The 24,941-nt window shown below is 40.6% G+C and overlaps 1 protein-coding gene across 2 annotated transcripts; it reads left to right on the forward strand.

Moving 5' to 3' along the window:
• Positions 1-271: 271 nt before the first annotated feature.
• LOC124635402 (alanine aminotransferase 1-like) lies at positions 272-24,072 on the forward strand. Of its 2 annotated transcripts, none has more exons than XM_047171286.1 (9): positions 272-447; positions 12,077-12,166; positions 12,897-13,048; positions 14,888-15,078; positions 16,111-16,313; positions 20,830-20,952; positions 21,211-21,555; positions 22,794-22,908; positions 23,521-24,072. In XM_047171286.1, exons 1-9 carry the CDS (start codon positions 328-330, stop codon positions 23,667-23,669), a joined length of 1,488 nt encoding a protein of 495 aa, XP_047027242.1. In that variant the 5' UTR covers positions 272-327; the 3' UTR covers positions 23,670-24,072. The 2 variants fall into 2 exon arrangements, with proteins under 2 accessions (XP_047027242.1, XP_047027243.1); XM_047171287.1 differs by having other exon boundaries at positions 12,954-13,048.
• Positions 24,073-24,941: the final 869 nt, after the last annotated feature.

Here is a 24,941-nt window from a genome sequence, read left to right on the forward strand (position 1 = left end):
CAGGTACTTATCTATTTAGTTATTTTTATCACATTACCCACCGAGACGTCACAAGAAATTGGACATACTTAATTCGATTTAGGAAATGGATCCATGGTCTTTAAATACCAAATTATTCGAAAGAGGGAAAACAAGATTCTAAGTCATATCATTTTATCCTTCAGAGCAGAAATTAAGTGGCATTGTGAATAGTGATTAAACTGAGTGTCGCGCGGGGGTACGGTTATATTATATGGTCGTCGTGAGCGCTTGGGCAGTACATGCTGTGTATGCGTCGACTGCGCGTGCGCCGGACTGTGCAGCGACACACTAGTGCAACGCGTCACGATGAAGCTGGACAACAGTCTCACTGCCGAGAACATCAACCAGAACCTGCTGAACATCAAGTATGCAGTGCGCGGACCCATCCTAGAAAGGGCCATACAGATCGAAAGGGAGATACAGAAGGTAGGTACACTATTACCTACATACAAGACTTACGACAACAAAACTTTAATACAACTTAAAAAACACGACTTAAAAAAAATATTGTTAAAAAATAAATTGAAAAATATTTAATTTCAATAAGTACCTAGTGTATCAACGGCATCGGGAACATGGTCCAAGCTACCCGCGGTCAGGGCTCCGTAGAGAGTAATATCCCGACCATGCGAACAGTGCCTAGAAGTCCCGCTTTCTGCATCAAACGAGCAGAGAGCTTCATGAAGTGATAATTACTAATTAGGTATTGTATCTATCACACCACTAATTTCCTAAAAACACATTAGGCACAGTTAGGTATGTTAATGATTTAGAATCACAAATCGTTTGAAGGGCTCGTAACGGTCGGCCATTATCATTTAGGTAAGATTGCACGTGAAGTCCGTGAAATTGCTTCGTCACGGTCAATGAAATTGATAGGCTGTGGAAAATATTGGTCACTTTCTATGACAGTTACAAATGATTTGTTTCTAGCGAAGGATATCGGCTGGCTTCATAATATCATTGTTGTTCATGTATAATTCAATCTACACCTATATGTATACTACGCAATAGTATCTTACTAACTCCTTTTTTACCAATGCAATAATTAATACATCTATGTTTAAATAATAAAAAAAATATTGTGTTTTGCAAACCGAAAGAGGAAAAAGCTATTTTAAGTAAGGTCTAACGTTAATAAAGCATATCTACAGAATCGCAAGCAGTTGTGAATAAATTATAATGTCTAATATTCCGTGCTGAAATCGAAGCAAGCAAGAGAAGTTCCTATAATGCTGGTTTTGTATTGCACAACTAATCCATACTTTGAATTTTTCCGGCACGTTGCTAAATAATACGCTCTGTTTCCCTGGCATCATGCGGTAGTTTCCGATGCAGATCATCCTCCACCTTGAATTTTCTCACGATTTCATAAACCCTTTACCTATTTTATCTCAATCTGTTTAGGCAATTTTCGTCCTTTTCGCATACCATATATATGTTATGGACTATGTGATTAATTCGGGCATTATTTATAATGCCCGAGCATTATGCATAATGTCTAGCTTTATCGGGCCAAGTGATTAATAACTATCTTAACTTCATTATTTATTACATTGCACGGGCATTATTATATTGCTACATGACAGTTGGGCAATTTGATAAAAAAGCTATATTTTACGCGGTGCGAGGGCGGGGAGGGAAGTATGCTTGGCGTGACACGCTTTGACCAATCAGAGACCGCCATTCAGCGTGCGGCTCGTGTGGCGAACTGCAAAGATGTTAATTATGCCAAATAATGAGTCTGATTGCTTAAACTTTAGTTTATTTTGTTTTATAATAATAAGTCATTTCTATAAAACAAAGATAAGTTGTAATTTTTTTGTTTTAAATTTAATTATATTTGATGTTATATTTTTAATATGACTTTCTTTAACTTTTAAATGCAAAAATTAGTGGATTTTTAAGGCAGAAGTCCTTCATAATTAATCAAAATCATGAGGCTGATTATTGAAGTTGTTTAATATTTACTTTATTTTATGTTAAATGGCAATAACAATAAAAAAATGGAAATTAATAGCTTTATTTGTTATACAAGAGTGCAAAGTTGCTTTTTAATCGCGGGCTCAATTTTGACGACCGAGCAAGCGAAGGATTCTAAAATTGAAACACGAGCGTAGCGAGTTTCAATAATTAGAATCCTGAGCGATAGCGAGGGAATCAAAAGAGCACAAGGTGACAAATCTTTGCACTCGAGTGCAACACGTAACTTTTCACTCATCGAGTTAATTTCTAAACTCAAAAACAGAAAATGGCACTTACGTCATACATGGCAAATTAAAAAGATGTACCTTAATAGGTATAGGTTATAGTTTATTTATTTTAAAACTCAGTTTAAAAATGAAACGAGATTAAAAATCTATTTAAAAACAATAATAAAAATTACTTAATTAATTTAATAATTCTTTTAAGCAGTATTTTATTTGTTTAATATGTATGTGTTTGAAAAGTCTTACAAAAATTGTCACAAATGGAGTATTGCACACGATGTTCTAAATTCAAATCACTTTGCCACTCTAGAGGATATAAACGACGAGATGGTGCTATGAAAATATGTTTGTATTACTTTGCCCAAAAGGTCACGGGCAATATGTATAGTGCCCGGTCAATTTGATTATTTGAATATTTTTTTATCAAATTGCACTCTTATATTGGGCATTTTTCATAATGACCGGGCATTATGTATACTGCCCAATTTATCACTTGGACCATAACATATATAGTATTAGGTAATAGATAAGAATTGTTTAATTTAAATCGTGCTCATCACTCCAGTCAAATGTGTCTTAGGTCAGGCTTATCAAAAAAACGCGATAATTAAGTTCTTATTCAATTCCTGTTTTTTTTTTTATATTTTTGTACTAGGTTAGTTTAGGCAGAACATTAAACATGTTGATAACTTGGCGATAATTAAACATGTTGATAACTTGGCGATAATTAAACATGTTGATAACTTGGCGATAATTAAACATGTTGATAACTTGGCGATAATTAAACATGTTGATAACTTGGCGATAATTAAACATGTTGATAACTTGGCGATAATTAAACATGTTGATAACTTGGCGATAAGTTCAGTGCACGTACATATGTTCCGTTTTCTAATAAATTAGCGGATAAAACTCGTTGCGCTCATGTTTCGGTTCATTACTTCTTGTACCTACTTATTTAGCATAAGTATTGCAAACCCCAATAAGTAAATTGGACGATAGAATAATAAATAAGTAAATAAGAAAGAAAACGGTCGTCGAATACAACCTCAAGACGGCCATGCAACATCGAGACTCCACTGTCATGTTAGCCCTACTAGCACTCGCAAAGTCCCTAGTCGCTAGCGGGAAATGAGACCAATCCCCAATCCGTTCCTGTCCCAAAATCGTGTTTAACTAAGTTGCCAAAGTCCATGAATATAGTGTTAAGTATTGTGTAAGTAATAAATTGTAATAAATAGCCTACCGAATCAGCAAGCTGAAGTGGCAGAGGGCTGGCCATATTAGCCGAAGAACCGATAACCGTTGGGGTAAACGAGTTCTAGAGTGGAGACCACGCCTCGGCAAACGTAGTGTAGGACGTCCTCAGGCACGGTGGAGTGATGACTTGCGCAAGACGGCTGGCAGGAGCTGGATGCGAGCAGCCGAAAATCGATCTCAGTGGCGTGCACTTGGAGAGGCCTATGTCCAGCAGTGGACTGCGATAGGCTGATGATGGAAGTAATAAAAAAAAATCTGTATATATATATATATAAATATTAAAATAAAAACGTAAATACGCGGTGGACTCACAGGGCCTTACTACAAAAACTTTAAACCCTGTTTTACACTTGTCTAATAAAATTTTGGCTGCAAAATGAACCATATGTCAACGTCATAATTTGACATTTTTTTAGACAAGGCATAAACTGACGTTTAAAAGTTTTTGTGGTAAGATGGTCATAGTCTTAAGACTAGACATAAGTTTGTGAGGCCAAGACGGCAAAAAATTATAATTAAATAAAAAAAATGTAAATAAAAGCGCGGACCCTCAAGTCTGCGGTAAGGCTTTATTAAAAAAAAAAAAACCATTTAGTCACAAAATAAAAACCACAAAGCGTCATAATTAGCGCGAAAATTTCAAAACGCTGTGTCTGCGCTGGAAAGCGCGAGACGACAGCGCTGACCTGCGAGTCCCCGCCTCATGACATAGCTGTATCGCAGGCTGTACTCCTTTAACGTAGCCGAACTAAATGAAAACAATAAGTATCTTCCTGCCCTGTTTCCGACTTGGCTTGTTAACATCAACAGTTTGTATCATCATTAGTCACATTGGAGAACTAACCGAACCCGCGACCCACAGCCACTGCGCCACTCGCGCTCGCCGCCGCCGTAACTGGCGCTCGCAAGTTTATCTATGATTCACCGTCGAGCGCGTCTGTTCAGTGAAACTTTAAGACCTCCGTCACCATTCACTAACTCCCTTCAATAATGCTCGGGAAACGCGTTACTAAGTTAAACACTTTCCTTAGTAAAGGTCGCACTGGGTGCTATACAAAAAATATATCGTGTGATCGCCGGGACCGTCATAAAAACACCAGGTACGGGTTACTACGGGTTAATCTGTGTGTCGGGTTGGTCCCGGGGGCGCGTGTGCCCGCCAATGATATATGTTTATTTCTTATTGGATTCCCTTATAAAGAGCTGTTACTTTCTGCCCGATGCCCGACGCCGCTAGTTCCCTTAAATGAGACATTACCTTTAACGCCATGCGTTATATTATATACCTATAGACAAAAAAAAGGTTTCACCAATTGCTGGAGCCTGAAACATATTTTATTGTTTGACTTCGTAGTGAGTAAAGCGTATTTAGCTGTAAATATTATATTTCCTATCTACAGAAAATGATTAGAAGAATAGTTTTCCCAAGGACATTCACAATACTCTCGTGCCCTCGGACTGTTGCCATTGAGCTGTCAGCTCGTCACAACATATTTGTTTGTATAATGGTGTATGTTTATACTAGCTGTGACCTTCGTCTTAGCTGAGGGAAGATGCGAGATATGGGGGAGGAACAGAATATAAATTAAGAAAATATAACAGTGTTGGCTAGACTCTGATGTACCTATTCATCTGCCAACAGGGTTAGTGTACCAGCTCGTGTGACGCAAGTTCACAGCTATATATAGCGCCACGCGGCGACACTCGTTACCAGAGCATTGACTAGCATTGCACCCATTATGTGATAAAAACAGCGTAAACGACTCGACAAATGAACCGATAACTGTATTCATGAAACGAAACCGCGAAGACCTCTCCCCAAAATTGTTAGTTTATTTAACCAAAACCCAGATTACAAGGCAACACCGTGAAATACTAGTGAACAGGCAATTTGAGCTGAAAAACAACAAAATTAACGCGACTGGCAACATTGTGAATCCTGTGATGTAATATGATACCGCGAGAAACGCGGAAGGGGTGAGCCACGCCGCCACCTCGCCCAGAATGACCACTTCTACGGACTCAAACGAAACGAAATATTCATGACAATGCTCGTAGATTCGACAAATTTCATCCAACTTCTCTAATATTCGTAGATTCCGCTGACATCAAGTTTTATGACAGCGGGCAGCTTTCTGCGTCTGAAATTAAAGAATATGATCAATAGTTCTTCCTAGCAGCATGTAAAGTGTCCCTTCTGTTTTCCCTTGTCGTGCGAAGGGGATGTAGGATTATTTTTTGCTCTGTTGTTGGTCGTCAGGGCTGGCGGTGGGCAATAAAAACATATTTTCGTCTAGGGCTGTCTCGCATGTGTTCAGCAATAAGGGAGATTTATCGCACTATTTGTTACTTGTTACCCGCACTACCGGGTAGGGTCGCGGGGACTAGTGATGTTGCCTGCCTCTGATCAATTCGATACAAACTAAGAACATGGCAAGTCGATGAATGACTGAATATTATGACGCTCAATTAAGCACGTAGTCAAACGGATTTTTCGAAATAGTTTTATTTGGAGAACCCGGTTCTAAATAGATCGTTTGGAAAACCCGGTTACTGCTTAGTGAAGCCACCAGTCAGATAATTAATTAATGAAACAAGCTCATTATAGAATGTAATTAGTAATAAGGTTAATGAAATGTGGTTAACCTGGTCGATTAGAGTACGTTGACGGCACTGGCTCGTATCTCTGCGGCGTGTGTGTGTGTGTGTGTGGCTCTAATGGCTACAGTTGTTCACAATGGGTGCTCCACATAGCTCCTCCTATAGCGAGTTGTACTTCCCCATTCTGTGATGGTTTCATCTCACCTATCTCATATTGTGCTCTTTGATTCATTTGTGGGTAGGTATCATACAGAGCTTTGCAATGTAATCGATCTCCACTCATTATCTGTTATTTATGCTTCGAAATGCAAATTAATATTAATACTTAGTTTACTTAAGTAATCTTTTTCCTGTTATTATGCAACTGTGACCTGAGGTCATGCTTCTCGTATCTCTGATATTATTTAGGTTTTGCTCGCTAAAGTGTCGGCACTTAGATAGGTACTACGAGTCAGCTAGCTAAGAAATCGGTCATGTTTATTAAGAAGCATTTGCAAACATTTTTGAATAATCGTAATAGGTAGGTAGGAACTGTTTTATAAAAAATAGTTTCACAAGTGAACTGCTGAGCACTGCATACAAGTGTAAAGCGTTGTTGGGCAATAAGAACATTTGAAGGCTCGTGCAGCCGCCGCCGCTGCGCGCCCCGGCGCGATAACGACACAAAAGGGAATGTTATCCCGCGCCGCTCACAACACACAACACACAACACGCTACAACACGTGAACAATGCCTGCTATTATTTTGAGACATTAGAGCTCACTGGCTGCCTAGTTTACACGTCGTTAGTGCTGCTGCTGAAGTGAAGCGGTTTCCTACTGACACGATACACAGCCCGATCTTGCTTTTCTTTAATGCATTGCATGCTGAAACTTTTCATTTACAAGACTTGGCGAAATTAAACGCTACACGTGTTTCAGTACCATTTTGTTATTTTATTACTATTTTATCTTATCGGAGAAATCAACAATCTCACATTTTATGAACATTTCTTTGAGCCATTAAAATTGCAATAACATAGGTAGGTACTTGTTATTGCATTATATTATTATTTGCATTTGCATTGTATTGTTATATTACTATACTACATAATGTAATTGGGAAATAGTACTAGGTACTTGAAAAAGATAGAAACTAGAAGAGGGTTCAGACAAAAGGAAATCGAGATCAGAAATAACTAAATACGTGCGTATTTAGTTATATCTGCGGGTTCCATTTGTTACAGAGAGCCCTCTGAACATTCCGGAAACCAACAAAAGAAAACACATAACAGTAAACAATAGATAAGTTTGACGTAACTGCCGTGACGTCACTCGCCTCTCGCGGATAACATCAAAACAAGCACGAGCCGAGCCGCGGCGCAGCCTATAGCTAGCGTCACTGTTATTTGTTAGCAATAACCGTTTGTGCGGCGCTCGTCAACAAGCGACGCACTGTCACTAGCTGTAGAAAGTCATTTACACCGCCATCGGATGAAAATACGCGAAAATCTTCATTTACATTGCTGAGGAAGGTACTTACAGACAATATCGTTCAAGATTGGTCCGAAGACAGTTGTAATTTCTTCTCTAATAATGGATTTTTATTTTTTGTACGGAGTAGAGTTTCTGTGAATAGCTAAGTCGTATATCAAGTGAGTAGTAAACAGCGCGCGGCAGAAGCTGGTCGTACTTACAGCTGATTTACATGGGGCTGGCGAGTAATGTGTTGTCAGGCGAAGGGCTCAATCCTAACACATTTCTCTTACTTATTGGCTCCATATCGCAGCTATTTTTATAGGGATAACATTCCAAATGGTTTTCTATTTTCTAAGGAAAGCGAAAGCTATCAAGGCTATCTAGAAATGTATGAAACTTGATAAATAGGTTTTTTTGTCGAATGCTATAGTTACGTAGAATGTTTTTAAAACACTTTTCTAGGTTAATTTACAAGCATTTTGTATTAAGTATGTAGTTTTGGAAAGAAAGCAATTATTCTGGGAAATGAGACAGGTACGGTTGTATCATAATAACTGGTAGATACAAACCACATAAATGCAAAAAGTCCCAGTGTCACTCGGTCATATGACGGTGTCGCCCTGTTAGCCAGGTGTCGTTCGGTATAGCACTAATGCGTCGGGCATGTGTCGGGCAGCCGCGGGTTCACCAAACGCAATAAAACGCATCACTCATACATGAACGAGCTCGTAAAACAACCCTTTGTGACATAGTTCGAGTTAGCATTAGGTATATCTCCTAACAAATAACATTATTGCGATATGATTTGTGTTGAAATACTTAATCACAAGTGGATTCATGAATATGTGTGAACACGTGGTAGCTGCATATTGCACGGCATCGATCATCGCACTTCATTCTGTAACGAGCATTGAAATCCGATCAGTCGAGCGGAGACCGATCTGTTCTGCAGGAGTGGCTGCATGTGACCTCTACTGCTGCGAGCTATTCCATATTGTGAGGAGAATGAGTTGATGACAACACTCCTAAATGTCGGGTTATAAACTCGCCCTGAATATAAGACAGGACAGACAGCATGCATGTAGTTAGGCCGCGCCAGCTGGAATGCAGGAATTCTAACAAGCGCAGTATTTCCCCCAGGTTTCGACTTCACAGCATTGCAAAAGAATAAAAAGTAACGCAAAAAGAGAACCTGCACTCTAGCAGTGCATGTGTTCTGAAAGAAATTGTCGGAACTAACGAACGAAACTCGACGCTTGCAATTTTAGCTGTAAAACTACTTTTTAGCATTCTCAGAGCCGCATACTTAGTTCACATTCAGAGGGTAGCTTACATTCTGAAGTAACCTCTACATTTAACGCAAGACTTTTATAAGCTGCCGTCGTACTAAATGTAGATAAGTGGTGTGTTACCCGGTAAGTAAGTAATAGTCATCGACATTCTTCTATCTGGTCGACAAGCATCTCCTTTATTTTAATATATGTAATATCATTGGTGCTTGTAGCAGCGTCGTGGTGAGTAGCAGTGAGTGCGCTCTGGTTAGCTTCCACACGGCGCAGCAATTACCGGCGACAAGCCGCGGCTGACTTACAAAAACTGTTGGCTGGCGAGCACCTGTGTGCCGTGTATTTCCATTATCCTATCTGGCTGTTCACAAAAACCGGAGTTCAGGGTGTGCAGGGGGCGTGGGAGGCGGTGAGGCTCGAGGCGGAGGGGGTGGGGGGGCAGCCTGTGTGTGGCAGCTACGTAATGCGGTTTTTGCTTCGCGCCGACAGCGGCACGGCGGGCGGCGCGCACTCGATTATTGTTGAGCTTTGAAACCGTGTAAACAAAGCGATACACGGATATTATCTGATCATTTGTGTGCAACGATTTGCATCATCCGAATATTTACTGTGCCACTAACCAAATGGCTCGTTTGAGAGAATCCTATGTAAAAAACAACATTCATCTCCATAATTGACGCCAAAGCCTTGATTGGTAAAATTCAATGCTTTGAGGAATATTCGATAATGCGGATCTAATATGCGGAACAGTAGAAGGGTATATACGGCTTGCATAAAACCTTATACGGGCATAATATTTGTTAAGGTTTTAAGATAAATCAACTGCAAACTTACGAACAGCAGGATTGCACCTGCGTCCCCGCCCCGCGGTATCCACATATTCTAATTTCTATGGCATTTAAGTAACATGTAATTTTCCTTTAGATAATTTCAAATTGAAACAAGTTAACTTAATACCAAAACATATTTAAAACACTGTGGTAAATGGCTTAGGTTTTATCAACATCGCAGGTTTCAGGGGTTAGTGCTCAGGTTCAGGTGTACATCGGTAACGGTCGAGTGAGCTGCTCGTTTCGCTGGACGAGGCGACGGACACTGGCCACTACTAATGCCGGGCAGTATTGGGCAGCTGTCCAGTTCAGTTCGTTACTCCCGTCGTTTGGCGCGCGCCGACACATCTCCCCTTCGCCCAACGATAACTTTTTATTGCAGCCAGACGGATGCTGCGAACTATCTTGCGGCCGATATTTCCTTCTTTGCAAGAACAACTTCTGTAATAAGATATTTCTCCACCAAAATGTTAAACATAGCTAAATTGTGACCATTATCGGTATTCCGTATGTATGTAGGCTAATGTATTTTACCTGTATAAGACTTCAGTTTTTATACTTAGAACTTGAGTATATCTATCTGTATTTTTCTGAATTCGCTTTTCCAATTTAACTGTAGGTAATGATAACGTTGACGATAAAATAAAAATAACAGAATGAGACGTTATTTCGTGAAAGTTTAGCTTATTTCCATAAGTTTTTCCCTGTGAGGACACTTGGCACATGATCGGTCAAGTGAGCGTCGCGTGCGCCAGACGCCGCGGCGCCGCAGATAACATATAGCACCGCGCCGGTACATCTACATATGTAAAGGACGCACGTCGCGCTTACCACGCACTTTCCTATCTCTCCTCAATAATCGCATGTTTCTGCGAATGCTGAACCACTCGCTTTTATTGCAATGTCATTGTTTACTACATCATCATAATCACGTCGTAAGGAAATGCTAATGACGAACGTGATAAAAACGACCCAAATTAAGCATAATTGTACCCGCGGAACATGTCGGTGATCACGAGTACTAATGAATATATCTTACTTGTACAAAATATTAACTAGAGGTTGACAAAATGATATTTCGTATTGAGTCGTTTCAAAAATATTTTGATGTTTTTTTTCTACCAAAGCTAATTAATTTATATTTTATACATATAAGAGACGAAGACATGATTAAAAATTATTTAGAGGCTTGAAAGCTCTGTGACCCCCACTATGTCCATTGTGTAGACTATAGACAATTAAGCGGTAATGTCGACAGCCTGCCTCTTACTAGGAGCAGACAGCTGTAGCACGCGGTGAGTCTTCACCCTCAACTATTGTATACATTAGTATTTGTATCTGCGCACGTTTAGACAAACACGACGCAATCTGCAGTTGCATTGACCTCAGGTTTATCTCCATTGACGCAGCGGTCACTAATCACAGGACACAAGTGTGTGGTGTAGCTCAACCCCACGCTATCTGGCGTGTGCGCGTGTGATGTCACTTTTACTGCTGCCTCTACTACTGAACTATGATGGCACAGATTTCACGTAAACACGGCAGTCACCCGGCAACGCTTTACTCATGTATGAAGTGGGATCCAAGGACCGAAACGTTTTATTTTCTTTATTTCGTTTTATAGCCGTGTTACGAGATCCCCGGCTTATTTATTGTCTGTATAGGAAACATCGACAAACGTTATTTTGTTTATTCTACCTCCAGGTATTTGCTTCACCAGGAAAAATTGGTGTTATTTATTTTTACTATCCATGTCATGTAGAAAATATATCATTAAAAAATAGCCACATAGATGCAACATTCAAAGAAGTTGATCATTATCGATGACAACTACTGATTATCTTGTGAAGAAAATGAATAGTTGATGTGCGATGTTTATCTATAATGTTCGTTATAATTCAATGTTATATGATTTACACAGATGGCTATTACTGAGCAACGTATGGCCGGTTTCAGGTTATATTAGTTGGGTAACACGTGCCCGGGCCGGGATCGATGGCGCGATCTGGGGTGCGACGTAATCACGTATATTCTCCAACTTGTGTCGCAAACCTTCCCAACTTATCGCAGCCGAGCGATTGTCTCTGAGAGTAATTGCCGCCATATTAAATCGACTCCCATCGGTATAATTCGTGAGTTGTCGTGGACGGCCCCCGCGGGACTCCGCCGAGGGGCGATCTTTACTCTCATTTATATTCGTCGTACTTTTACAGCAGCTCTGTCAATGTAAATAACTGGTGCTATCAGTTATCGCGGTTCACAACGTCCCACTTACCAGAGTTTGGACTTGAATAAAGTTTATGTTCTAATCTTAATAATGGAGGCAGATTTATCAACCAAAAGCGTGTTAGGCTAAGGCATAACATTGCATAGGAATACACCTATATGTTAATATGTAATATTGTTGTCAGGGAGTGCCGAAGCCGTTCGAGCGCGTGGTGCGCGCCAACATCGGAGACTGCCACGCGCTCGGACAGAAGCCCATCACCTTCATCCGACAGGTACCTATACAAAGACATACTTCATATTTTGACATTTACATCATTATGAACAATTCGATTTTCAGTACAGACATTCATATGTAGAAATCAAAAGCTCATTCAGTCGATGTATCCACTACTGATTCCCTTTGTGGCTATCTTTAACTTGTGAGTTTCATAAGTTCCTCAATGTCGACACCATATCCGTTATGTTTCGAAAGCAGTCGATCAGCCGTCAATAAGTTTCATCAGTATGTAGCGTGGGCTGTAGGGCCGGCGTGTCCCCCACGCGCCGCCCACGCGTGGCGGTCACGCAGGGCTCGCTTATTACCAGTTAATTGGTTTGAAGGGCCGCAGTGTATTGAGCAGAGATTGTTTAATGAGCACACGTGGGTGTAGCGGGCGCCACACATACACGCCGAGTGAGTGCTCACGACTCAACGCATTCTTATAGGGAATGGAAAAGGTTCTGTATGTAAATGCGATGGGATCGGAATTCGGGTTTAATGATTGTATTAGCATAGAGGATATGGGAGCCGGTTTATACACAAATGGAATCCGAATGAGATACGGATTTTTGTTCAACTAAAAGGCGTCGGAAAGTGCCCGGCTTTATGCGGAACGATGATCAATTCATTCAATACGTCTTCTCATATACTTTGGGATATATTAAAGTGATGAATCATGTATTTACTTTTAGGAAGAGAATAATGCTTTTGTTTATGTTTGAATTTGATGTACTCGCCATAAGGGTAAGCGAAGTGATCCCTCGGCAGAGTGCGGTGTGAGTGACGGCATGTGTGTGCAGGTGCAGGCGCTGGCGGCGTGCCCGGCGCTGGCGAGCTCTGCCGCCGTGCCCGATGACGTGCGCCAGCGGGCGCAGGAGATACTCGATGACTGCACGTGAGTATACCTAACCAAATACGAAATATTCAACAAGGTTTCAGAGGAAAGACCCCTACTCTAGACTAAAATCTATCAAAAAACCAAAATTGTATCGTGACGGTTTAATTTTTTCCTTTTAACTATTACTACTTTATTCTAGACTAGATAAGCCACATTTCGTGGCTTATCGCTTATCGTGGTTCGTAGTAGCTAGATGCTATTTTTCTACAAACTGATTTTAACTGACATTTCTATAAGTTTAGTAGATAGTATAGTATTCGAAGTCGTAGACTCCGCACGAGACGAGCTCGAGTTAGACGCATACCGTCTTACCACAAAAACTTTTTAACGTCAGTTTAAGACTTGCCTAAAAAATGACAAATTATGACGTTGACATAAATATGGTTCATTTTGGAGCCACATTTTTTTTTGACAAGTGTAAAACAGTGGTTAAAGTTTTTGTAGTAAGGCCAATAAAGTACAAAATAACATTAAACCTGTTCAATACGCTGAAGTTTGTTTAATTACTTCACTCTGAAGCGGAGTACTAATGAACACGACACATTCCATTCTTTGAGAGCGAGCTTTATTCTCGGAAGGCTCTTAATGTGCTGTCGTATTCCTGAGACTGTTATGTGAAACATTATTACTTTACCTCGTCTTGTATGAATCGCATTTATTTCTGAAAAGGTTTCCTGAGAGGTTTCATAACAATCCTTGCCACGTGACTGTTCGCTACAAATAAATCAAGCTCGTGGGAATAAATCTCGAGTGAACACGAGTACAGCGGCACGCGCCATTCTTCCCTAATGAGTTCCTAATTACACAACACACGTCATTAGCCGAAGCACCTGCTCGTCACGCGACACGCAGACACACAGCTACCTGCACTGATTGATTCCGATGATTGATTGATTGACATCCATATTCGATTTAGATTGATTCGCTCCGACGTTTATGGCAGGCAGCGCATTAGCGTTTCAAATCCAACTGATATGAATGCTCAAATAACAGGCACGTACGGGCGGCGCAATCATATTTATTGTTTCAGGTCGGATTATAGCAAATGGAATGTGTGCGCTGCGTCGGCGTCGCCCTCACTCGTTTTTAATGCCCTTAATCTATGTTACCGTGTACTCTCTGTTTGGGAAAATTAATCGGCCGTGTCGTCTGCCTTTTACGAGTTACTTATATAATTAGAGTGGGGGTTACCGCTACTGCGCTCCTCGGTAGATTATAGGATTATGTTAGTCTGTGTGTATAATACTGTGAAAATTTTACTGAAGCGTAATAGGGAGATCATAATAGTGGTCAGAATTTTTTAAGTAGGAGTGATCGGAAGCATTTAAGGCGTGTGCCTATACCAGCGAATACTTAATTAGGGCGACAGTTAGGTCTGGCTTAATGGAACACAACGTCATTCTTGTGTAAATTAGCTGAGTATTATTAGCGAGTGGTCAGTCGCCTGGCAGTTTATTAAGCGGACGTTTATTGAACCTTCGTCACCTGTGCGTGACGTCATGGTGTCGGCGCCTCTAATAAACGTTCGCTGGATATCTTTACAAGCACGATAAATGGAACGGATGCTGACAGTGATTCCTACACAGTCCCACAGTTTCATCCGAGCTATTTGTAAAAGTACGACAGCAGCTCTCTATCTGTCTCTGACACTTTGACGCTGTGACTATTACGATTGGCTGTGACTCTTAGGGCAGTTGCCAGTATAAAAGGTAGATTTCAATCTGAGCTCAGATCTGAATTAATTAGTTCCTTTAAGATGCAAATGAATGTTTGGGACACAGCTAAGTACAGATGGTAAGAATGAAGAACTTAATTTTCTCATGATATGACCGTCAGCAAGAGCTCGGTGGGCGCGTACTCTCCGTCGGCGGGGCTGCAGGTGGTGCGCGCGCGCGTGGCGCAGTTCCTGAGCGCGCGGGACGGCGTGCGCGCCTGCGCAGACGACATCTACCTCGGCTCCGGCGCCTCGGACGTCATCAAGGCCGTGCTCACCATGTTCGTGCAGGACGTCGACGGGAAACCGCCAGGTAACTGCAAGAAAATAGCTGACAGTGATGAAACACTCACACTGCTTGTTCGAGTTGGGAATCTGATTTGTTGGTGCATCTTACGGAACAGCGACAATCTGTCTCGTTGCTCAGCTTCGCGCGTAACTTGGCTGTTGTGCACGAGGTCTCGGATTCGATTTCCGGGTCGAGGTACATTTTGAGGGTTTTAGAAACTTTAACAAAGCAGCCCGAAGTACAGAGAGCTTTGGAGAGCATGAAGATATTGGTGCTACACCTGATCTCACTCCGGTGTTGGATTGCCATCCGATCGGGAAATGCGAGTGAAGGAATGTAAAGTGCACCAGTATCTGAGCAAATGTTTGTGCTCTATAATATATCCTGCGTAGCTGTCTTATATTCTTAAAGCGGTAGGTGAATCGGCTAGGAGGCCATTATTATTTTAAGGTATTGTGGTCGCATATCCGATGAGTCACTTGTGCTTATAACTGGTGCTATTACTAAAGTAAATTAGGTCGTTATTATGCTTCAAGAATCGTTCAGTCATTCTTACTTCAATACAAAGATAAATAGACGCGAACGTGAGTCCCGAAACTTAATTACAGTAAACGTGACTTTCTTCACAAATGGTTCCGTGGGTGTGTTCGTGTGGCGACACTTGTGAGTGTGAGCCCTCGCGCGGCCAGCCGAGGGTTAAGAGGTTTAGGGTTATAATTCTGAATGCGGTATAACAAAAGCAATCTATTTTAAAATTAGTATTCGTGAACAGATGTGCCGCTCCGTGTGACCGCAGCGCGATGGCTGCTGTGCCATTTTGTAGCCAATTGCAGTTGGGTTTATTTATATCCATACTTTATTCATATCATTTTGCATTAAATTGTTACGTTATTTATAATAATAATATTTATCCATTTCATAAAATCCATCTTTCATTATACAACCGTAGGTAATGCATTGTTTCTATATGTTTACAAGCTATTTCTTGCGGTTGACCGCCAAGTACTTCACGTACCTAGGTAAGGATGTTATGGTGTTTAATGTTGTGTTCGGCAGCGGTGATGATCCCGATCCCACAGTACCCGCTGTTCTCGGGCACGCTGGCGGAGCTGGGGCTGCGCCAGGCGGAATACTTCCTGGCCGAGGAGCAGCAGTGGGCGCTGGACGTGGAGGAGCTGCAGCGATGCTGGAGTAGCGCCAGCCAGGACTGCGCCGTGCGCGCGCTCGTCGTCATCAACCCCGGGAACCCCACCGGACAGGTCACTTTATTCATGCGTTCATAGAAATACGAATTTCTCCGTCATTTAAATTAGCAAAAAAAGTACTTGATAGGTAGGTATGTAACGTGCTAAGGATCGAGAACGGACTGGTGACTGCAAATGAAATGCATTTTATGGTAGTTTTAACTATCTTCGTTATTAGAAGTTTGCAAGAGAAGGGAAAAAATGCGTTTCCAATATTTCAAAAACAATCGCAGTAAGGAATGAAATTCCTATCTAAATCAAATCAAATCAAATCAAATCAAAATTTATTTATTTATGTTTGTACATAATATCTTAATTAGGTCTTACAATTTAATTATTCTAGGTCAATAACATTTCGGTGCCTGTATAGAAATGAATCTGTACCACAGGCGTTGCGGTCACTTTTAGTTACTGTCATGCTATGATTCATCTTTATTTTATCATCATCCTCCGAGCCTTTTCCCAATCATGTTGGGGTCGGCTTCCAGTCTAACCGGATTCAGCTGAGTATCAGTGCTTTACAAGAAGCGACTGCCTATCTGACCTCCTCAACCCAGTTACCCGGGCAACCCGATACCCCTTGGTTAGAATGGTTTCAGACTTACTGGCTTCTGACTACCCGTAACGACTGCCAAAGATGTTCAATGACGGCCGGGACCTACAGTTTAACGTGCCATCCGAAACACAGCCAATGGTGTCAAAGATATACTTAGAAAGTACATACAAACTTAGAAAAGTTGCATTGGTACTTGCCTGACCTGGGATCGAACCCGCGCCCTCATACTCGAGAGGTTGGTACTTTACCCACTAGGCCACCACGACTTTTTATTTATACAATATTTATTTTATATACTTCTATATATCTAACACATTATTTCTACATAAAAATGTTTTATTTATACTTAATTTAGGAATAAATTAAAACTTAACATTATTACTACGTACTACCCAATTATACCTAAGTATGTCTATTTGATCACAGTCAGCAACTCCTCGGTTTCGTCGTAATTCAGTGATTGTAAATACTGCGACGTCCGCAGTTTTGCTCTGGCATAATTCAGGTCGTATATAGGTACTACTTTGTTTATTTTATTATACAAATATGGACCTAAAAATGCGAAGAATCGGTTTGTAAACACAAACTTTGATGTAGAGTGAGAAGTACAGACAATATCTTTCCGTCTCTTAGTGTTAGTAAGGTTCGCATCATATGTAAGCGCAGTATGCTGTTTTAATACAGTAAATAATACAAAAAGTTGTCGCACTGTGAGCACTTTACTAGACTCATACAGTATGAAAGTAGGGAAACGGTACGGTCGGCGCGTAGCAACTTTCAGGATGGCTCTTTGCGCCCGCTCTATCGGAAGTATCAATGTTTTTCCATTACCACCCCAGGAAGTGATGCAGTATTGGATTATAGATTGACACAAAGCCTTGTATAACTGAATAATTAGTTTTTGATCTGCAATATAGCGCAATTTCTTAAAGACTATCAGCTTGCGAATTCTAGATGTTAAAGCAGCAAAATGCTGTTTATATGAAAGGTTTTCATCCAGTATAAGCCCTAAGTACTTAATATTATTAGTTTTTACAATTTCCGGACAGCTGGTGCAAGCGTTAGTCACAGTGACGCAATCGTTGTGCTTATGTGCATATAAGTGAAATTCACTTGTTAATGTTGGAGACCTACGCATACAAAAGTTTATGAATTTAGTCTTATCAGTATTTAAATGTTAGTAAATTTATTTTAAGCCAGTTATTTACTACACTAAACCCATGTTGTGCATAATTTTGAACTTCTGTAATAAGGTTTGCTGAGAAGAGTAGAGCAGTATCATCTGCATAGGATACAATTGTGCCACACTGGAGGTTGAGGTTACAAAGGTCATTTTCATCCCACCATCTCGGAAAGAGTAGTTTTACCCTTTGATATCTGAGCGCAAAAGTCGTTTTTATCCTCTAGAGCGGCAAAGTGATTTGAATTTAGAACATCGTGTGCAATACTCCATTTGTGACAATCTTGATAAGACTTTTCAAACAAATACATATTAAATAAATAAAATACTGCTTAAAATAATTATTCAATGAATTAAGTATTTTTTATTATTGTTTTTACACAGATTTTTAACGTCGTTTCATTTTTAAAGTGAGTTTTCAAATATGTTAACTTTAATAGGTACATCTTTTTAATTTGATACTCGTATGTGCGCGCCATTTTGTTTTTTTGCATTTAGTAATTTCCTCGATGAGGTGGGATGAAAAGTTACGTGTTGCACTCGAGTGCAAAGATTTTTCACCTTGTGCTCTTTTGATTCCCTCGCTATCGCTCAGGATTCTAATTATTGAAACACTCGCTACGCTCGTGTTTCAATTTTAGAATCCTTCGCTTGCTCGGTCATCAAAATTGAGCTCGCGGTTAAAAAGCAACTTTGCACTCTTGTATAACAAATAACTATTATGTATACTAGCAAATAGAGTTCCTCCGAGCACACTGCCTTGCGGTATCCCGTATTGTGGCAATAGCACTTCGGAACTAATAACATCACCTATTTTCACGCATTGTCGTCTATCTCGTAAGTAGTCCTCAAACAGTTCTAACTGTTTACCTCTTATTCCCAGAGCCTCCAATTTGTTTAGTAGGAGTGGGGTAGATACTGTGTCAAATGCTTTAGCTAGATCAAGGAAGATCCCCATTACCTGTTTACATTGACCAAGTTACCGCTATTAATATATGGCGAACAAGTTGGTATAACATTAATAGGACTATTACTACACTGTCTTTGAATGTTTTCAGCAAGTTTTACACCAATGTTTGCAAAGAATCTGTTTACGTTGTCAACGGATGATGATGGGGATCGGTCTGTACTTAATAAGCTCGTGTCACAATCATTTTGCTTCGACGTAAATGTCACTGACTTAACGTATTTCCACAATTGTTTGGTGTTATTTCTGTATTGAGATATTTGAGCTTTATCGTATTCAATTTTTATTCTTTTCAGCAGATTATTGCAGAAAGGACGATGGGCGTTTTGGTACCCTGTCCAACAGTGCTGATTCTAGTACCATTGCGTAGGTCTTGGCAAGGCAAAAAAAAAATTACTATGAGGGCTAGTTCCAAATTCTTGTCCATTTCACTTGACATCGACTAACAGAATGTGTAATGATCATAAATCGTCAACGTAGATGTAGTTCTTAAATCCAACTGTATTGAATAAAAACTGGTAAAGCAACAAAAAAACAGGAATTTGGCTTTCTTAAAATGTTTGCCTGCCCACTGCTATAAAAAAAGACTGCAATCCTTTGCAGTTCACGCAGAACTAGATTATGTATTTGATGAAAGTCTTTCAGTATTTACAATCAATTAAGGTTGCAAAGTCAGGGGACGATGTTAACATAGTACATATTACCACTTAATCTTGCTCCTCAAGAGGTGCTGAGATAATGATGAATTTCTTCTTTAAAAAAGATGAATAGAAATGTTTTGAACTTTTGTCAAATCAGATGACGATTGTGTTTCCGTAGTATGACTCCATAGACTATCACAACTTTTAGATTATAATAGAGTGTATCTCAAACAATGTAAGATGTCTAATAACTGAGTTTAAAATTATTACACTGACGACATATGCCTCTTAATGAATTTGCATATATGGATGACATACTTGTTTCTATGTCGATTCAATTTTTATCGTTACTCGGATCGGACAGCTAATTGAGGCAAGCCCCATAGTTTTTATTATTCTTCATGTAAATACCTTTCTAATGATATATCATACGTTACTGTTGGAGCGGGTACCAAATCCCATACAAAGTGCCCATTGTCCTTTCTGTATCTTTTATAGGTTATCTTAATAACTAAATTATTTGGATTTTGCTTTGCAATGCATTTGATAGAAAACTATGCAGTCTATCTCGGTGTCTTATACACCTGATTAGACCTGTAGTTATCCATGGTTTAATGTTGATATATTTCTTACTTAATTTTATTGGGTTAGTATTGTTTAAGATAGCAACTTGCAACTTATTAATAACATAATACATTGACCCGTGACTTAGCCATTGATAAATGACTAAGTCTTGCGGTAGATAGCAATCGACATTGGATTATCCAAACGTGTGATGTTTCCAATATTTGTATTGAACGAGCACAATACCGTCCCAATTGATAAACCGAAAAATGTTCGTGCAAACTATATTTAGCCGACATTCATAGAACATGTGCGCTAGCCGGCAGTTTGTGGTGACATGTATTAATCAGCCGCCATTGAGCGCAGCGAGCGCAATTTGATCGACCGCCGCCATCACAAATATTGAAAACTATTGCAAAGCGAGATGATTGCGACACTAAATGGGATATGAAAACACCGAGCGCGACAAATAGCTCTGATTTATTGCTTTGTGGTCGACGTGATGACGGACTTACGTTATGTAACGACTAATATTCACGTGTAGTTCAACTTAGTAGTTCTTCATAAACTTATCTCTGAATTATATCTGAAAATAAATAAATGAAAGAGCTTATCCCTTCCAGGTGCTTACTCGTGAAAACATGGAACAAATCGTGAAGTTCGCGTACGAACACAACCTGTTCCTGCTGGCGGACGAGGTCTACCAGGAGAACATCGTCAGCAAGCCCTTCTTCTCTTTCAAAAAGGTAATAACATGATTGTCGAGTATTTCACGATTTACATATACAAGAAATCCACCTTGAAAAATAGTCTAAACTGCCGGGTTTAATGGTAAAGAAGTTAAATGTCAGGCTGTTTGCCAATAAAATAAATGTCACAAGTCATTAGTGTTTCATTGTCTTGGCCCAATAGTGGGCCAATAGTTGGCCCAATAGTGGGCCAAGACAATGAAAGAGGCTGTCGATGATGTGCGTCAGAGGCTACAGCGGGTTGTGTTGTGTCAGGTGATGCACGAGATGGGCGCGCCGTACAGCAGCATGGAGCTGGCGAGCTTCGTGACGTGCTCGAAGGGCTGGGCGGCCGAGTGCGGGCAGCGCGCCGGCTTCGTGGAGCTGCGCGCCGCCGCCGCCGCGCCCGCCTTCCGCGTGGCGCGCGCCGTCATGCAGTGCCCCAACGTGCTGGGCCAGTGCATCCTCGACTGCGTCATGCAGCGCCCCGCGCCCGGCGACCCCTCCTACCCGCAGTTCGCGCAGGAGCTCAGCGACATCCGCCAGGTGCTGGCCGAGAGGACGCACACTGCGTACGAGACCTTCAACTCCATTCCCGGATACTTTTGCAACCCTATTGATGTGAGTAGTATGAATGACCGAATCTCTTGATCTGGTAGTGAGTTTGAACTTAACTACTACTGGTCATTACCAGAAACAACCAAAACTAAGTATAGTTATTTGTTATACAAGAGTGCAAAGTTGCTTTTTAACCGCGGGCTCAATTTTGATGACCGAGCAAGCGAAGGATTCTAAAATTGAAACACGAGCGTAGCGAGTGTTTCAATAATTAGAATCCTGAGCGATAGCGAGGGAATCAAAAGAGCACAAGGTGAAAAATCTTTCCACTCGAGTGCAACACGTAACTTTTCATCCCACCTCATCGAGGAAATTACTAAATGCAAAAAAACAAAATGGCGCGCACATACGAGTATCAAATTAAAAAGATGTACCTATTAAAGTTAACATATTTGAAAACTCACTTTAAAAATGAAACGACGTTAAAAATCTGTGTAAAAACAATAATAAAAAATACTTAATTAATTGAATAATTATTTTAAGCAGTATTTTATTTATTTAATATGTATTTGTTTGAAAAGTCTTATCAAGATTGTCACAAATGGAGTATTGCACACGATGTTCTAAATTCAAATCACTTTGCCGCTCTAGAGGATAAAAACGACTTTTGCGCTCAGATATCAAAGGGTAAAACTACTCTTTCCGAGATGGTGGGATGAAATAGTTATTTGTTATACAAGAGTGCAAAGTTGCTTTTTAACCGCGTGCTCAATTTTGATGACCGAGCAAGCGAAGGATTCTAAAATTGAAACACGAGCGTAGCGAGTGTTTCAATAATTAGAATCCTGAGCGATAGCGAGGGAATCAAAAGAGCACAAGGTGAAAAATCTTTGCACTCGAGTGCAACACGTAACTTTTCATCCCACCTCATCGAGGAAATGCAAAAAACAAAATGGCGCTCACATATGAGTATCAAATTAAATAGAAGTACGTATTAAAGTTCATTTATTTGAAAACGCAGTTTAAAAATGAAACGAGGTTAAAAATCTATGTAAAAACAATAATAAAAATTACTTAATTAATTGAATAATTATTTTAAGCAGTATTTTATTTGTTTAATATGTATTTGTTTGAAAAGTCTTATCAAGATTGTCACAAATGGAGTATTGCACACGATGTTCTAAATTCAAATCACTTTGCCGCTCTAGAGGATAAAAACGACTTTTGCGCTCAGATATCAAAGGGTAAAACTACTCTTTCCGAGATGGTGGGATGAAAAAGTATTTATTGATATGGTGCAGGGTTCCATGTTTGCGTACCCTCGTGTGAGCATCCCGGAGGCGGCGCAGGCGGCGGCGCGCGAGCTGCACATGACTCCCGACGAGTTCTACTGCCTGCGACTGCTTGAGGAAACAGGTGCCTACCGTACTTATTTATGATATTACGTTAAAATACAACGTAGGTAGGATTCTAAAAACTCTCAAACTATAAGCTAAAGCTACCTATAGCTGTTAAGGGCATAATATTTCCCAAATTATCATAACAGTCATATTTCATAGATGACACTAGTGACCCCCGAGGGCCTCAAGGGGTACTCCTTCCATTATAAAGTTGTCAAACTATTGAAGACAGTTAAAATCCCTTAGAGTCCCCCGTGACACCCCAAGCAAAACATGACGTTTAGCGCAGCAGGCGAGGGGGGCTAATGGCTGACACTAGTTAATTCCCGCGCGGAGGAGCCGTAATGTGTCGCGACTCACTAGTTGCACACTTAACATGCAACTTGTCCAACTACTTCACCCTTGCAGCCTGGGACGCGTCGGTGCTGCGCGATACCCACTGTGTGTCCCATAAATATAGCCAATACATATTGTTAACCTTGTACTTCCATCTCACATCTTATTAGTCTTTGTTCTACTTTACATTAGCCTCGTTTTGATTACTTACCGTTTTGAACGGAACAGGTGGTTTTAGTCCAAACTAAATGGAAATGTTTGAGCAATTATGAACTAAGTGGTAACGTTATAGGTGTGTGCGTGATCCCGGGCACCGGGTTCGGTCAGCTGCCGGGGACGTTCCACTTCCGCACTACGATCCTGCATCCTCGCGACGAGTTCCAGCACATGATGGACAGCATTCGAAGGTTCCACCATGACTTCCTGCAGCGATACTCCTAGCCTGAGGCCTCGAGCAAGTGAACCGTCCAGAGTGAATGCAAGAAGAGTGTCAGCTCAATAATAATAAGTTGTAACTAATAATAAGTGTAGGCATGAACTTTAGATGTGATGCTGGGGGGCGGAGTGACCTGGCTGTGTGCGCGCGGGTCACTGCGCCTGACCGGCCTCTAGGCTGCCCGCTATACTCGGCACAGCCTCACACTGCTCGAGTGGATAACTACAACATATCTATCTATGTGTATTTTAACACGAAATTATGTATTAATATGCAATAAAAAGTATTTTTGTTGGAACTTTTATGTTGAAGTGATTGTTATTAATATTTTATTGTATGTTAATAAGTACTTACAATTGAATAAGTACCTAAAACTAATTGTATAAGTATTAAAACTTTGAAAATAAATGAGAAGATTATTATTTTATCAAGCACGTCATAATTTGATTTTGATGTAATACTGATTTGTGAATTACCAGCCTCATATCCTTTGTCGATCGGATAAACAGATGAATGACGTTCGTGAGCTTATAGATTGTTATATATTTTACGTCATATGAAACACACCATCAAATCTTTCCTTTTTATAATATTAGTGTAGATAAAACCCAGAGAATGTAGTAATAATGAAAGCGTTAGCGGCGTGTCGTGGCAGTCGTGCCGCAATAAGTTGCCGTGATGCGCCACTATTTCTTGCGACAAATTAATCATTTGCCTAACGAGCCACGACCGCAGCCCACGCTGACCACTCGCCACTCCTTACAGAAGATCCACTTCATGCAGAATGCTCGTCGTCCTGTTGGACCTATCGCTTCAGTAATTACCTACAGTTAAACTTGTTCCAGTCCTGAATATTGCTAAGGCATAATACGAGTCTCTGTCATAATACGAATCTCTGTCATAAAGAAAAACAAGAAACTAAGTGTTAAAAACGCAGATGACACAACAAGAATGGCAATTGTGTAAGTTGGACGCTGGCCCTGCCTGACCACTGACCACGCTCGAGACCTTCTGTAGCGTCCACCGCGTGGCGCCGGTCACGCGATTCATCACTGTTTATTACTCGGGTCACCGACAGGTATAGCCTCAAGATAGTGCAAGTGTACGCACCGACCTCGACACATTCAGACGATGAAGTGGAGGATATGTTTGATGACATATCAAGGGCCCTCCACTTCACTACAAAGACCCATTACACCGTTGTCATGGGGGACTTTAACGCTAAAGTGGGAGTACAGATTTGCGGCGAATCGGCAGTAGGATCCCATGGATTTGGA

The sequence above is a fragment of the Helicoverpa zea genome, chromosome 12, assembly GCF_022581195.2.
Source record: "Helicoverpa zea isolate HzStark_Cry1AcR chromosome 12, ilHelZeax1.1, whole genome shotgun sequence".
Lineage (NCBI taxonomy): Eukaryota > Metazoa > Arthropoda > Insecta > Lepidoptera > Noctuidae > Helicoverpa > Helicoverpa zea.

Excerpts from the sequence above, each read along its gene's own strand:
- LOC124635402 (XM_047171286.1), top strand. The coding sequence starts at position 328 with ATGAAGCTGGACAACAGTCTCACTGCCGAGAACATCAACCAGAACCTG. Across the intron at positions 15,079-16,110 it reads CGTCGACGGGAAACCGCCAG|CGGTGATGATCCCGATCCCA; the intron begins GTAACTGCAAGA and ends TGTGTTCGGCAG. Across the intron at positions 20,953-21,210 it reads CCTTCTTCTCTTTCAAAAAG|GTGATGCACGAGATGGGCGC; the intron begins GTAATAACATGA and ends GTGTTGTGTCAG.